This window comes from Carica papaya, chromosome 9 (genome assembly GCF_054855325.1).
Source record: "Carica papaya isolate Zhongbai chromosome 9, ASM5485532v1, whole genome shotgun sequence".
In the NCBI taxonomy this organism is placed as follows: domain Eukaryota; kingdom Viridiplantae; phylum Streptophyta; class Magnoliopsida; order Brassicales; family Caricaceae; genus Carica; species Carica papaya.
The window spans coordinates 7,361,340-7,378,181 of NC_142317.1; the positions used below are offsets into that span (position 1 = coordinate 7,361,340).

Here is a 16,842-nt window from a genome sequence, read left to right on the forward strand (position 1 = left end):
GAAGTCTCATACTAAAAGAGGTTGAAAATTATTTTCATTATGCTCATACCGGATGAAGTATTGAGACAATTGGGTATTTTGGCGCCCATTACCCAACATGATATGAGGATGATCGTTTGATTATAGATGAATGTTCGTGTCCACATATAGTGGAGACCTCTATGGGCCCCCAACAACACCGGTAGGCAAGATAAAAGGATAAAGATGAATGTGTTAGGAATCCAATTTTAAAAAATAATGAAAGATTTATTATTATATATATTTTAAAATGCGTATTGTAAATTACTATTCTGATTCTCATTTTAATAAATGACATTTAGGAATTTACCGATGAGTTGAGAAAATATTAACGTTTTAAGTTAAACGAGTTTGATTAAGAATGAGCTCCAATGATTGTTTTATATTTTATACAGTCATTTGATTTTTCATATCAGTGGTAAGACGTTGATATTCTTACTAAGCTAGTGTAGCTCACCTTTGATTATTAACAATTTCATATCAAGACGACCAAGATTCGGATCCTGAACAATAAGAAAACTAGTTAGGAGATTGATTCTCCGCTTTTCCAGTTGTGAGCAGAGGTTGATCATATTCGTTTTCTTTCTTACTCTTTTTTATTTAAGTTTTTCAAGGGCATTTTTGTACCTCTATTAGGCATTTTAAGTAAACTATGTAAGAAATATAATTCTAAATTGCTTTTACTAAATTATAAATTTCAGTATTATTTTATTTTATTTTATTATTTCTGAGTTATATTCTCGAAATCCGCAGTAAGAGTTTGAGCTTTTACAATTTTATTTATAAATATAAAGAAAAATATAATTAGAGCAAGATAATTTAAGATCTAGTTTGACTTTTTCTTTTAATCAGTATCTAATGTTGTTAACTTTTTGCCATAAAAAATGCTAGGTCAGACATTAATATATTGTGGAACTTGATTTTTTTTTTTATTTTTAAAATGAAATTTAATTAGATTATTACAGTTCTACCAATATATTAATGAGTTAATGCTTATATTCAGGTAATCAAATATTATAAAACCGACGATTTCTTTAAGCATTCTAATTACTAGATGCATTTGTAAGCATTCTAAATCCACATGTCATTTCTAAGTATTTTCAAGCACATAAGATGTTTATAAATATTCTATGTTGTTGCATGTAATTTTGATCTTTTTAGATATTCAGAAATATTTTTGGATATGTTAGGTGCTAAGGTGCTTGTAGTTATGGGTTACGAAATACGAATACTTAAGCACATTTCTAAATATTTTTTCAAGTGTACCATTAAGCATTTATAGGCATTTGGTCAATAAATCTTGAGTATTATGCATATTCAAATATGTTTATTAAGATTTTAGATAACCAAGCACATTATAGTATCTTGTTCTACTTTTCTAATAAATATAAAGGATAATCTTATATTTATAAATATTTTTTTTACTCTAATATTTCATCTATTCGATTCCTAATTAAAAGAAGATATACAATTATAATAATATATTTTAGATTAAGTCAAAATTAATAAAATTTGAAGTGTATCATTCTAATTTCACATGAAATTTAACTATTTTTTTTTTAATTATTTTTTATTACAACACAATTTACAAAGTAAGTGTACATTTATAAAAAAGAATACCCTTAAATTATATTCTATAAGTTCACATTCTTAAATACATGTTTATGTTATGTCTATTCTTGTTGAGAAACTATTTCATAATGGTGATAATATATCTATACATATATTGTACTTGTATATATGTGTAATGTTTATGACATTAAACTCGAAGATAGACAGGAGACAGTGTTTATTCATGAGGGTCCATTATTTGGTTGAATTTTAAAGCAAGAATTGAGTCTTAAAAGCATTATTGTAGTGAAATGCCAATAGATTTAGAGCCTCTCCTTTTTAGGGTAGGGACCTTACACACTTAAATGCAAGGATCCATTTGGTGAGAATTTTCTAGAGTGTCGTGTCAAGATCACAAAATTCTATTTCGATATATATGTATGTATATATATATATATATATCATTTAATGGTGGTCGGGGAAATCCAAAATTTTGACCTAATGAACATGAAATGTTTATAGCCAGTCGGCCAAACCTGTCGGCACTGGGTGGTCTATCCCCATTTCATTTTCTTTAATTAAAACCGAATCTGCCCCAATCTTGACTTCCAATTTTCTTGATGTTAAATTTATTCAGCATCACATCGTGTACATTTATGTACATATATATGTACCAATAGAAACTCGTTATTTCTTAAATAAGTAATTTTTATTAGTAAATTGAGGAATTTTTATATATTTTTAACATAAACTTATTCATTTTATTAATTAAATAATACACATTTACCGATAGTAATATATTTTCTAATAGAAATATAAACTTATAATTTGATTTGAATTAATAATTTTTTATTAAAAAAAAAAAAGAATTTTTAACTATTCAACTTGAAAATAATATTATATATAATATAATATTATACATTAGAGATTGACTAAGTTTTATCAAATTCAGACTGAACCTAATTTTATAAATAAGAAATTTGAATCATTCCGAGTTTTGAATGAATTTGAATTTTTTAAATTTGTTTGAATTCTATCAAATTCAAATTTATAGGTTATCTAATATGAATTTAACTAATTATTTTATTATATTATATTTATTAACATATATATATAATAATAATGTACTTTAATTATATTTTTTTAACATAAATATAGTTATATTCATTAATATTATTATAAATAATTATATATATATATATATATATACAAAGACCTATGGGTTGGATTTAGACAAGTTTTAGAATATCAAAACAGAATATCTTTTTATTCACCTTTTTTTTGTCATTCTAAATTTAAATTTAACTTCAACTCATAATTTAATAAAAATATAGTATCAAATCAAGTTCAAACTAATGAGATTAGACGAGTCCATAAGCAAAATGCCATCACAAGTGTGTATAGTTTCCTCTGTCTATTTATGTAATAAAATTTTGTATAAATTAAATTGATAAATATATTGTTTTAAAATATTTAAATTAATCCCTATATTATTATTATTTTTACAATTTTGATCAATTAACTTTAAAAAAGTTTTAATTTAATACTTAGTTATCAATATATATTAATATCATTAGTTAAAGTGATGTGTGAACATGATTCGTATTTTTGTTAGATCAATATTTATATCAAATATCACGCGGTAGATGATATTGCATATGATGTATAAGAAAAATTAATTTTTTTTTTTAAAATTAAAAATAAAAATATAAAAAGAAAACAAATATTTAAACTATATATAACAGTTTTAACTCAGTTTACGATATATCTATTGTTAAAGTCATTGTCTGTAAGTGAAGTATTTTTTTATATATATATTTTTAATTTTTTTATTTAAAATAATTAAAAAATAAATTTTTTAATATCCGAACGCATAATGTATAATATAAATATTAAACTAATTAAAATGTAACACTTATTTAATTTAAATTCAGATTATACCTATATTAAAAGTGCAATTAAATTTGAAATTGCATAGTAACAAATTTAGTGTTTTGTCATATATATATATATATATATGTATGTATATATAGATATATGAAGCTTAAAATGATGCAACGAAGATGGGATTGATTGGTGTGTGTATTGAGGTTCCAATGATTTAGATGTCACCATCCACCCTCAAACCTCCACACTTATCCCTTCACCTGCTAACTTCTCCACCACACCTTTCATCAGCATCGCACTTTCATTCACTCATTAACCGCCACGTGTCCTCATCCCATTCACCTGTCTGTGGACCCCCTTCTCCATCTCAATCATTTTCTTCCATCAAAGCTTGACGCAGAATTCCAACGCTCCTTAATTATTTTAACTACAGGTTTAAAGTGTAATGGTAAACACTGTTGGGGTAAATTCTCTTGTAATTTTTTTTTTTTTTTTTCACGGTGAAAGTAATTATTTTTTTATTATATTAAATTATAAAAATAATTAATTAAATTAAATAAGTTATATAAGTAATTAATTGATAAAATCATTTTTTTAATAAAAAAAATTTAATGCTAAGTTCATGTCTTAACTTATTCAATTAATTAGAATCATATGTTAAATTTTTTTTTTTTCATTTCATGCAGGTTTTTTTTTTTTTTTTTTTACAATAAATATTTATAATAAAGATTAAGTTCTCGTACCCTCGTAATGTTATTTGTATTTTTGTTTTTTCCAAAAATTAATTAATATTTTTATAAGATTTCATAAATAAAATTAAAAATTTAACGTAAAAAATATTTTTATTCCCCATAATTTTTTAGTAAAATTAATTTCGTTCGGAAAATGTTACAAATTATCTAAATAATTTTTTTAATATTTCTTTACTAATTTTTATTATACATGTATCATATTTATATTTACGAATATAAGTTATTTAATTAATTACATGTACTATTTTATTTTTACAAAATAAATAAAAAGATTTTAATGACTATTAAATAGACAAATAATACAAGAACTGATAGCATCAAAGAGTCAAACATAATGAAGATCAGTATGTATAGTTTCCTTTGATCTGAAATTAGCATATTGTGATTTGTAGAAATGTACATATATTACATACAAATCTTTACTATGTTAAACAGTTTATATCAACATTAAGCATTTTTACAATTCTAAGAACATTGAAAACAGAAACATGTGACAAGAATATTTCCTGTTCTTCTCATCTCCCTTGCTTTCTCTTTCACCTCAGATTCTTTGTTTCTTCTCTTCTCGTCTGCCTGAGCTCTCGCTCCTCCGGCAATGTTATCGATTCTTGCTACCTTCATTTGGTAATGCTGATAGTTTCTTTCCCTTCTCTTCTCCAACTCAGTCTGCAAATTCCAACATACCTTTAGTCTTTATTTGATGGAATCAAGTTAAAGTTTTCAAGATTTAATTTAAAAAGAAGTTGGTAGAGAAACCTTTTTCCTTCCCATTTTAAGTTTGGCTTCGACTTTCTTCTCATTCTCCCAAGCAAAAATTGCAGCTGTCATCTTCTCGTACCTGAAAAATTATGCTTATTATGACAAAGTACAAACACCAACTAGTCACTTTTGATGAACTTGTAAACTCTTATAGATTGCATCCAATGTGTTAGTTTTGCTTAATAAAAGAATATGTTTCCGAGTGATTTAAGAAATGTTCAATTCAAATTATAACTATTTTTTTAAGAATAAAGTTATTATCATAATTTTTTCACCAAAATGCAAACAGAATGATCCGTTTTTAATAGTGACTATTGTTAAATAAATTTAATATTTATTTTTTCGTAAATTTTTATTTAATTTGAATTATGTATTATATGAAAAACTGACAAATGATGAATCTCATTCGTAGAAGTTTTAACTATCATACAAGAAGAAAATGTGATAAATAATGAAGCTCATTTATAAGATTATATCTATCATTTAAAATAATAATAAGTAAAAATTCGTATATATTTTTTTATTGTGATTTGTCTGTTTAAAAACTGATCAGTTAACTAAAAATTCAGACCAATATATAATTTTTTTCTTATCTCCCCTTGAGTTATCCTTATTTTTACTCCTCATTGAGTTTCAACATCTGTATGCACATGCAGGTTTGAATCTGTGAGATGGAACCCTTTACAACTTGGGTTACCATTCCAGTCACACATCCATTTTGTCTTGGAGAATATTTTTGTTTTGTTTCAAGAAAGTTAAGAGTAAGAGCTGTTGATCTTTTAAATTCAAATCAATGCGAAGAATTAACACAATACCGCCTTTTGATCTTGTCCAGTTGAGCCCTCTCCCAAGAATCTGCTTTTCTTTCTGCAGGATTGAGTGGTGGTGCAACACTTGGAGTTACAGGTCTTGCAGCAGATGAATAACTTGGTTTGCTGGACGTTGCGACACGGTCCTGGCTCCGTAGATTTCTTTTAGAGGTTTCACCTAGCAATTAAAGAAACCATTTGACATTCATTTGCAACTAAATCCTCATAAGACTCAATTGCCATTGACAACTACCTGCAGCACTTGAGGATCTAGTTATTTCAGCATATTTTTTGCTCTTGGCATTGGCCCTGGACTTTTCCTGCATTTCTTTCACCCTTCGCTTTTGTTCTGCTTCAGCTTCTTCGATCGAATTAATGGCAAATGCAGTAGCTGCAACTGCAGTTGCAAACTCACTTTCTTGGGGATCATAATACTCCTCATTCATTCTCCAAGTAAATGGCTTCTGGAGCCAATTGGGCGCCTTGTAATCTGTAGAAACTAGCAATTTAATCTCATGGGAACTTTTGTGTAACCTCTCATTAGTCAGTTTTCGTTTAGTAATTACACAAATAGAAAATTCTTGTTAAACTAATCCATGATTACACTTAGAAAACACCACAGGATATTTTCAACAGGCATCCAAAAGACAGAAATTCTCATTGAAGATTTTACCAATATGATATATAGATGTATACATGTGAAATAATGAGTTACCTGCTGCTGAGGATTCTGTTAGCCTGGACGATTTCGTTCTTGGTCTAGGATCGCTAGAACGCGTCCTTTCGCTACCAGAAACTCTAACTCTATGATAATCAAAAGAGAGAGTAAAGTAAAGCAGCAGCTTAACGAAAATAAAGAAAATACATTGTGATTATTGATGATTTATTCATAAATTCAATACAAATTTCGAGTACGATATCTTTATTCAATCTAATGAAGTGTTAAACGTCTATACCCGTATTTAATCTACGCTTTTAACCTAGTGAGTTTACTCGTAAAAGAAAAATGCATATAATATCGCCTAAAATCTGTAGATAATTGATAATAATCAATTATTTGAAAAAATTTGAAGTTATTGTGAACTTTTATCAAAGAAACAGTGTGCGTGATGTCCTATTTTCTTTGTCAATGATATCTCCTGCTTCTTCAAAACTCAGATACCAATGGATTTTCAAAGTTACAACTAAACCATTCCAATTCATTTAAAAGATGATAAACAAAATCAAACAATTTCCAGAATGAAGAAGGATAAAATATTACATGTATATACCTCTGTTGCTTAATTAATTCCTCCATTGCTCCTCTGAGAATCTGTCGAGAGATATGAATAATACCTGTAAGAAATGAACAGGAAAGGCGGAGGACAAGCAATGTAAATATATTCCTAACATCAGCTTTTGAAGAAAGCAAAGAATCTGAAGTAACTGCATTATGATGTCAGGTTGTTTCCAAATTTTTGTCAACTCAGCTTGCTTTTCTGCCCCCCCATAAAAGACTTGTTTGGTTGGCAAACAGTGAGAAAGTTTTTTTTAAGTGTTGTTGTAATGTTGAAGGGCATGGCAAGTGGGAAGATGAAAGGGTTATTCCTTATTCTCTGTGAATGGAAGGGTATAATCGCACGTGCAATAGACAGTTGATTGAGGGAAACAATAATAGATTTTTTTTAAAAAAATTAATTACTGATATATAATTTAAAATATATTTTCATTTTAAAAATGGTTTCCAATTAAAAAATCATTTTAAATAATTGATAATTTTTTTTATCGAACAAATTTGCTGGTTGTTCTACTACAATAATTATGTAAATTTTAAAAATAATGTTAAAATAATTGTTAATAAAAAATATTTTAATGTTTAATTGAAATATTTATAAAGTATTCCTATTTTGCATAATATTAGAAAAAAACAAAAAAGTCATATATTTGAAAAATAACAATAAAAACTAAAATAATATTAAATATTTGTAATTATATATATAAATAAATTTTATGTATATTATATATAGATATTGATATAGATATATATTGTAAAAACTATTATCATTATATATGATATACATATAATTATATATAAATATAATATAAAATATTAAATATATATTATATTTTCATATAACATAAAGTATTTTTTATTTCATATATACATATGTTACACATAATACATTTCTAATGGAGACAACAATATACCCAGCAAATTATTGGGAATTTATACACCCAGCAACTTGCTGGATAAATATATATACACCAATTTTTTTTACCCATTATATATGCACAAAAAACACAGTTCACGTTTCCATTGTATACACATACCCATTACATCATAGCGTTTTAAGACACGTGCGCACGATCTCACTCGTGCGTGCTTTTCGCGGTCTCTCTACAAAATTTCAAAATCTCTATTCTTCTGTCAGTAAACCCTAACGCAAAGTACTCAATCAAATGCAAATCACAGAAGAGCAAAGAAAAAGAATCGAAGCAAACAGATTAGCAGCCATAGCAAAGAGACATGCTTCCCTGGAAATGCAAACCGGTGAACAACGACAACAGCAAGATCCATGGAGGTTCTTTACGTGTCGAAAAGCCACCTCCGTTAATAATACACATTTCACAAGAAAACCTCAAAATTCGTCGACGGAACCTGCTTCAGTTACCCGTCTGCCTGAAAAGTTCCGGGTCAGTCTCGAAATATGCTCGCCGGACTCATTTGCAGCCACACCGATCGCCATGCGGGGGTTTACCTACCCTGGAGAGGAGGAGTGTTTGCGGAAATTGAGTGACCTTTTATTGGACGTGAGTGATTTTCATTTCGTAAACACTTTTTTAGTAGATGAAGAACTGTGGGGAAATGGGTATTTTAGATATAAAAAATTTTACTTTTGGGATTACTAATGACTGCAACGGTTTATTCTTTCGTTTCATTTTCTCTCTTTTATTATTATTTTTTATTTAGTTTTGTAATAAAGGTGAAATTTTATTGAAAGAAATTTTAGGAGGAGCTCAATTTGCAAAATTATTTCCTTGATTTATTTTCTGCAAGCATATGATAGAATGTGGGACGCTGAATAGTGCTTCATCTTCTTTTCGTTATCTTTGCTTATCATTTCTTTTCTCTTAGAATTTCAATTCTGTTAGCCAGTTCAATTAGTTTCTATTAGCTAGGTTCACTCAAGTTTACTACATAGTAAATGAGACTCCTCAAAAGATGCTAGTAGCATGGGCATAATGCTTACATGACTGGTGAGCAAACCTGATACGCACCAAGATTATGGGAACCAACACTCTCCAGGAACAACTTGGTTGCCTTGGGAAGCTCTTGTCAGCACTGCAGACGTTTAGAGAGGTTTTTATAGAGCTTAGGTTTTAGGAACAAAATTTTTTCTCACGTAAAGCTCGAAAACTAAGTTTCTCGTATCCAGTTTGAACTAGGAATGATTCAACGCCATATTACACTGCATGGTCGGTGTTCATTTTAATATTTGCATTTTCTTCTCTTTAGGTTATACCTCTGCACTATACACAAAATCACAGCGGCAGAAAGGCATGTGTTTATAAACTGAGGGACTACACTGCAATTTTGGCCTGTTTAAAGAAATCCAAGGGCATTGAAGTTGAAGAGATACCTTGGGTAACATACAATGTTATTGAGAAACTTTCGCATTCAATTGATTCTGGACGATGGGAGCCATCTAGGCCAGAACATTTTACTGATGAAGAGGTTGATAACTTGATGGGGAAGCTACCTAAATCATTATTGGATGCATTTTTGCCTTTCCAACTAGATGGTGTAAGATTTGCATTGCAAAGAGGAGGTCGGTGTCTTATTGCAGATGAAATGGGCCTTGGAAAGACACTGCAGGTGATTATTTGACAAAGCGTCTTGTATGTGTTCTTTGTACAGCTTGGATAATGATCATAGCTTCATGTCTACCTCAAATTTATAAAATAAAAAGCACACAATAGTTGATTTGTTAGCCTCTGGGTTGTTGGAGTATATATTGACATTTGTTCCTCGGTGGCAATGAATGAAAAGAAACAAAAAATAGAATGTTTATAGCAGTATACCATTTCAGCACCAGGTTGAAGGGGCAGCTTCATCTCTGTTTGTTTGTTCATTAATTTGTTATGTTATGTCAGCTATTTGGTTATAGTTTTGGGAGGGTGAGAAATAGGAATAAAATGCTATTTGTGGTAGAAGGCTTGGCACTAATTTCATGGGTTAGTTTTTTGATAAATTCATGGTCCATCTTATTTGTCGATCAAATAAACCATTTTTTCCCATTTTGTTTACTATTATATGCCGTAGAGTTTGGAGGCTGGTTGGTCAATGTAACAAAAGGATAAAAAAAGAAATGGGTAGATACCATGGCCTAGGCAATATGGATGGGCCTTGAAAATGAAAACCAGATAATTTCGTGGTGAAAGTTTTTTGTCTTTGTTTACTTTTAATATTTGTAACATGATGCGCTACTGTCAGAAAGGTTGCTAATTAAAGTTAAATTTTTCTTTCCATCTTGCCACCATTAATAGTATTTCTTCTTTTATAAAGTCCACTTTTTAGGTTATTGGGTTATTTCCTATACCTAAAAACCATGGTTATGCCAATAGAAATTGAGAACGTTCTTTGTTCTTTATATGTTAAGATGGGCAACCATCTCATGATTTAACTTGTATTCTATGCTATCACAGTGACCCTGTTCTGCTCTTGATATGTATTCAGGCTATTGCTATTGCTGGCTGTTTTATGGATGAAGGTTCGATACTTGTTGTTTGTCCAGCTGTTTTACGTTTCTCATGGGCAGAAGAGTTAGAACGATGGCTGCCGGGTTGTTTACCATCTCATATTCATCTTGGTAATGGTTTTTTACTTTCTTCTCTGCTGTGATCTTCTTTTAGTCAAGTTTAAGGATTTTATTTATGTGGCAACTTAAAACTGAAAAAGCAAATTTGATTTTGATTTCTCTAAAGCACATTATCGAAGTTTGGCATGAAAAGTCAAGCCAAATCACATAGGCTTGATATATATAATAAAATATATTAAATTTCTTTTGCATACAAGCAATAAAATGTTTGATAATTTGATTTTGCTGTATCGGTTGTTTCTTGTTTGTTAAAATCCTAACTTACTGTATCTGTTAATAATTCATGTATAGACTGTAATATAGGTGTATCTTTCAAACAGAAGTAGGGGGGAATAGCACAATGGTTTAGTGATTGGTCACAATTATAGCATGATATCTGATCAAACAATAAGAAGTGCCAAAAGATGTTAACTTTTCTTTTCTCAAATGCATCATTTTTTGGATAAAATAAATATTGTTAGGAAGAGAGAAAAAGGATGGTGCACAAAAATAGAGATAAAGAATCCCCCCAGCGGTAACCAAAAATAGAAATATCTCAAATGCATCTTTGAACAGCTGCAGTTTTCCAGCTTTAAAATGCTGAAAATGTTGTCAATAATTGCTACGTAGTGAGTGTTAAAAGATGTTTTTGAAGTGGAAAAACTGGTACCAATAAAAAAGGTTAATAATCGAAAAAAAATTGAGGTATGTTTTTCATATTGTATTTTTTCTGATTTTCTCTCTGTTTTGAAGTTCATGAGTTTTCTTTTGTTCTATTCATGAAGGTTCTCTGTCAGTCAGTCCTTTCTCCTTTTTGATTGGAAAGCTGGAGTCTGTGAGGAAAAAGGCAAAGAAAGAGTTACATCCATTTTCTTTTTGTTTTATTGATAATTTATTCCTGCTGAAATGCAGATTCATCTTTGCAAAACTTCTGGGAACATTTTATGTTAAAATTTCCCAATTATGTGCTATTGTTTTATGGTTAAGAATTGCATATTCTTTCGTAAAGATATAAGATTTCTTCTTGTTGCTTCTCTTTGTAGTTCTTGCTGGTTAGAATTTTAAAAAATCATTGCAGTACGGTATCTGCATTTTTTTTTGCTCGAATATAGATTTCAAATTTTATGTTTCCGTAGGTATATTCCATATTTCTTGTTACTCACATATCCCTTTTTGTCTTCAGTTTTTGGTCATCAAAATAATCCTGACTATTTAACAAGCCACCCTAAGATTGTGGTTATTTCTTATACAATGCTTCACCACCTCCGGAAGTGTATGCTTGAGCGAGAATGGACTCTCTTGATTGTTGATGAATCTCACCATTTACGGTGTTCGAAGAAGAAATCAGATCCAGAAGAGGTATGAAGTGTGTCCAAGTTGTTGGTGGTCAATGACCCACAAATTTATGTATAGATGCATTTCCTTTTGTTTTTTTCTAGTACCATTGACAATATCTTTACAGAATGTCTATTTCAATGCAATATATTTATAGAATGTCAATCTCTGACAAGACTTCTTTAAGTTCCATCAGGGTACTTATGAAATTTACAGAGATCTTTCTTTTAGTTGCTAAGTTTATATGTCAAAACATTATAGGTCAAAGCGCATGGAAAATTCTCAGACATCGGTACTCCTGAACTCCATCAGAATTGGGAGATTATTCTTTTGGGCACTTAGGATCCCACATTCTTTATGTATTATATCTCTCTATATTGTTTTGCTCATTGTAGCTTGTCAAGACTAGGAGGATGTTTAACTCTTTGTTCTTTATGTTCCTTTTATCTTAATAAAGCTTCTTCTTTTATCCCAGAAAACAATTATATACCAAAATATTGAATTATAACCTGGCTGGACTACTGTAGCTAACTATAGTTGGAAAAGATCCTGAAGAATTCAGCAGTTTTGAGCCTGTGTTATAAGCTCTGTTTTGCTTAGGATGTGGCAAAGTTATAATTTATATTGGTTAAAATAGAAAAGAGCCAACCAATCCTTGATCAACATTCCATCCCCTTGAAAAGGATAGACAGAAAATGTCATACTTGAAAACAACAAATTGTGAATCTCTCATGGTGCGTAAATAATTGCACTAATTGTGTTATTATTTGGATTTAATACATGTGATCTGCTATAAATGAAATCTGTTTTTAGTGGGTAAGTAGTTTAGGTTTCACCGAAGTCATTTCCTTGGAGTGGCTTGGACCACATCCTACTCATCTGCTTTTAATAGTGAAACCTGTATTCTTGGGCTTGATAATTCCAAGACTTTTATGACTGTCAGAAAATACTCCTTGTAAATTGTATGAGATGAAAAATCAAAATAACTCAAAAGCTTTAATCGACACATTCTCTTCTTCTTTGAGACAGAATGTCCTTTTTGGCCTTTTGGTCTTCTGAGCCTTGTAGTTTTTCACAGTCATACCTTTCTGTAGCATACAAAGGGATTTGGAGGGCCTTCAGTTTTGATGTTTTCCCCTTCTTTTCTTTTCATTTTCTTCCTTTTTTTTTGGATTCCCTTCTACTTATTTAGGGGGTATCTTATCTTACCTCTTATTTTCTTCATCTCTGGTAAAATCTTTTCTTATCTTATTAAGAAATGAAAAAGTGAAATTATGCATTTGTAGGATAATAAAATGTTATCTTGTGAATGCACATTAGGAAGACTTCACTATTTCCTCTTTGAGTTTCAGATATTGGAATTGTTCAAAGATACCTGATGTGAACCGTTGGGTGCATTGGTGGAAATACATCATTATTCAAATTTATCTCTAATTTTAATTTGCTCTTATTCACAATATTAGCCGTTCATGGAATGCTTCTTATGTACATTACATTTCTCTATCAGGTAAGAACTGTCCTTGATGTGGCTGCAAATGTCAAGCGAATAGTTCTCTTATCAGGCACCCCTTCTTTATCGAGGTTGTAGCTTGAGCTTTTGAATTAAATTAGAAGTTTTGTCTTGCACTTCACAGTGCTTATTAGTCTATTATGCTGAATCTTCATTCTTAGATATCTTTATATTTTGATATTAGTTATCTCATATGCTTCTAGATTTTTTTTAGTTTTCTTTCTACTGCATCCTAATATCTCACGTTATACATTTCCTAGGTGATCATAGACCGTATGACATTTTTCACCAGATAAATATGCTATGGCAAGTTGTCTTCCAGCTATTACATCTCTTACTCTGGTTATGTATTTGCACAAATTTTTCTTGACAGTTATTCTGTTGTTAGGCCTGGTTTGCTGGGAAGGGACAAGTATGAGTTTGCAAAAACTTACTGTGATGTCAACTATGTCAATGGTCCACTAGGAAAACTTTTCAAGGTATAGTTTTATAGGATTGGTGTAGAAGTGCCCATGTTTTGCCGTAAATAATAAAAATTTTCATTTTTTTCTGCTTTCCCTTGCATTATGCTGGTGCTCTTTGCTTATCAATTTACACCTGCTGGCCACTTTGTTGTTGATGATATAGTTTCTCTTTCTTTTTTTATTAATAAATAAATACATGTCATTGGGAAATGTAAACTTTTTCTAGTGATTTGGTTGTCAAAATGGTTTTAACGTGTATGGATCATTCCTGCAGGATATCTCCAGAGGTGTCCGCTTGGAGGAGCTGAACGTGTTACTCAAGCAAACTGTGATGGTGTGCTTTATTCTCAATATATGCCTAATCTATATGCTTCTGAGTGTATTAGACTAGATGTGACAACTTAGTTAATCTTTCCACTTAAAAAAGGGTAAAAGATATGGTGTGAAAATCAGCCTTTCCTTATCCATGCTTCTGGTTACTACTATAACTGATTAAGATGTAATTGCATAATAATTATTACATATTTAGGCTTGTAACTGCTATGCATATTCTCATGTAATAACCTAGTCTATTTTCTTATTTTAGAAGCAATCAAATCAAACACAACATCCTATTCAACCTGATTGTTCTAATTTGTGATTAGGGATCTGGGTCAGTAATTCGAAGGGTTATTTTCTTGTTGTGGAAGATAGATGTTACAATACAGAAAATACAATGTGTTGGGGCCATGGAGGCAGTAAAAGGAGGGAGTTTGAGTCTAATAGGAAGTTGGTTTCTTTGAGGAATTAATAAGAATTAAAATTATTTTAGAATTTCTATTAAATATTGAGATTTAGATTTAGATTAGGAAATTGGGATAAAACTAGGACTGTCTCCAAGAACTATAATTAGATTTATATTAGGATTTGAAATAAAATTAGAGTTATAATTTTTAGAAGTGTTATAGGGATAATATTTAATATGCTTTCCTATAAATACACATACTATAATGAATAAATCATCAAGCTATAACCAAAGAGTTTGTCTAAAAGATTGAAAGTTCTCTTAGACGAGCCTCACCATAAGCCTACAGGGCTAGAAAACCAGGAAGCAAGTAGCTAAACTTGCTTTAGGATTTCTCACTACCAGATTTTGTAACCGGATTCGGAGCCTGGGATTTGATAAAACAATATTAGAGTTGGTGGCAATGGAGAACTTTAAAATTCTCAAACAATAGCTTGAAATGTGCATGAAGCAATACTAAGAAGATCATGCCCCCTCAGAAGAGAGGCAACATGAGCTTGCCACTCAGGTTGACAGCTTATCCCGGTAATTGTTGGCAACAAGGAAATAGATTGTCGACAGCACTAGCTTAACAAAAAGAAAAGACAAGAAGCTAACTGACTCCAACAACAGTTAAAAGAGGAAAGTATGGCTCAACGATTTGCAAAGTTAGACTTTCCTAAATATGATGGCTCAACTTTCCTAGATATGATAGCATAACTAATTTGAAGTTTGTCATTTGTTTTTGGCTTATGATACATTGATATTTTGTCAACTGGAGGAGAGGGTGATCTTGGGTCTTAATTGTGTTCCTTTGTGTTTTCAAGTTGTTTCTGGCCTGGACATAAACTTAAATAAATCAAAGATGGTTAGTTTTGGAGGCCGGAATAATGATGATTCTCTTGCGAGTTTATTGGGTGTAAGATGACAAAGCTCCCTATAAAACATCTAGGTCTCCCCTTAGGTTCCAAATATAAGGACCTAGGGACTTAGGACCCGATAATTGAGACTTTTGAAAAGAGATTGGCTAGCTAGAAGAGGAATTTTCAAAGGAGGTAGGCTTACACTTATCAAAAGCATTCTTTTCAATCTTCTTATTTACTATCTACTAGCTCTTACTATCCTTGTGAAGATTGCAAAGATGTTGGAAAGAATCCAGTGCTGCTTCCTTTGGGGAAACAATGAGAGGAGAGGAGGAGGAGGTACCACCTGGTAAAATGAGAAGAGGTAAAGAGACTTGTGAGATTTGGGGGTTTTAGTATTCGTTTGGTGGTTGAGATGAATATGGCTATGCATGGCAAATGGTTGTAGATGTACTTGAAGGCTGATGATCAGCCTTGGAGAAGAGTGGTTGATGCTCCCTTGGGGAGATCAGTGGATAGTGACTTTTTGTGCTCGTCGAGTCAATCTCAGGGTATGAGATTATGGAGGAAGATTGGCTTGGGCAATAGTAAATTCTCTCAATGTGTCAAGTGAAAGTTGGGAAGGGGAGATATTTGTTTTTGGCTTGATCAGTGCATTGGGAATGGGACGCTTAAAGATCAGTTTCCTTAGATTTTTGCTATATCTGAGTAAAAGCATTGTAGTGGAGGAGGCTTATTGTGGTGGGGTGATTGGGGGGTGTGGGATGTGGATGTGGATGTGTCGCTGAATTTGGAATTGGGAGGTTGGGGAGCATGAAGCACTAGTTCAGCTACTCATTTGTGCTCAAGTAACTTCGAATAGAGACATATTATTGTGGAAACCAAAGCAAGATGGTCAATTTACTGTAAAATTTTTTTATGATATGTTGATGGACACTAATGAACATGAAGTTTAGGATTTCTCATATAAACAAATATTAAAAGTTCATGCTTCGCCAATAATTGCTTTCTTCGCTTGGGAGGCAGGGAGAGATTACATTCGAACCATTGACAATGTAATGTATGGTGTCCCATCGCATATAACCTTTGGTATATGGTCTATGATCTTTTGGGTATCAGTTGGGTTGGGGCGGGTTCGGTGAAGAAGGAGATCTGTGTGTGGGGTGGGGGGGTTGTAGAAAGAAAAAATGTATAAAGTTTATTCCTTTAACTATTCTTTGGGAATAAAAGAAAGAGAGAAATATGAGGGTTTTTGACAGGGTAGAGAGTGATATAGCTAAAATTAAGGATTAA

The 16,842-nt window shown here is 30.9% G+C and overlaps 2 protein-coding genes across 7 annotated transcripts in view; one reads left to right on the top strand and one right to left on the bottom strand.

The window, feature by feature from the left end:
* Window positions 1-4,543: 4,543 nt before the first annotated feature.
* Window positions 4,544-7,325, bottom strand: LOC148239772 (Remorin family protein). Of its 2 annotated transcripts, none has more exons than XM_088211906.1 (6): window positions 7,048-7,325; window positions 6,492-6,580; window positions 6,030-6,266; window positions 5,783-5,954; window positions 4,965-5,046; window positions 4,544-4,874 (listed from the first exon to the last, which is right to left on the bottom strand). In XM_088211906.1, the coding sequence occupies exons 1-6, from the start codon at window positions 7,071-7,073 to the stop codon at window positions 4,674-4,676; spliced, it is 807 nt and encodes a 268-aa protein (XP_088068032.1). In that variant the 5' UTR covers window positions 7,074-7,325; the 3' UTR covers window positions 4,544-4,673. The 2 variants fall into 2 exon arrangements, with proteins under 2 accessions (XP_088068032.1, XP_088068033.1); XM_088211907.1 differs by having other exon boundaries at window positions 7,038-7,324.
* A 771-nt stretch (window positions 7,326-8,096) lies between these two features.
* LOC110811135 (SNF2 domain-containing protein / helicase domain-containing protein / HNH endonuclease domain-containing protein) overlaps window positions 8,097-16,842 on the top strand; it is a 29,562-nt gene continuing 20,816 nt past the window's right edge. For 2 of the 5 annotated variants that reach the window (XM_088210830.1, XM_088210831.1), the window contains exons 1-8: window positions 8,103-8,566; window positions 9,273-9,632; window positions 10,494-10,626; window positions 11,798-11,973; window positions 13,457-13,530; window positions 13,730-13,765; window positions 13,848-13,938; window positions 14,198-14,257. In XM_088210830.1, coding sequence (XP_088066956.1) covers window positions 8,216-8,566; window positions 9,273-9,632; window positions 10,494-10,626; window positions 11,798-11,973; window positions 13,457-13,530; window positions 13,730-13,765; window positions 13,848-13,938; window positions 14,198-14,257 — 1,281 coding nt within the window. In that variant the 5' untranslated portion in view covers window positions 8,103-8,215. Of the gene's footprint in view, window positions 8,567-9,272; window positions 9,633-10,493; window positions 10,627-11,797; window positions 11,974-13,456; window positions 13,531-13,729; window positions 13,766-13,847; window positions 13,939-14,197; window positions 14,258-16,842 lie in introns of all 5 variants that reach the window. The other 3 variants (XR_015816120.1, XR_015816119.1, XM_088210832.1) reach the window with 3 other exon arrangements.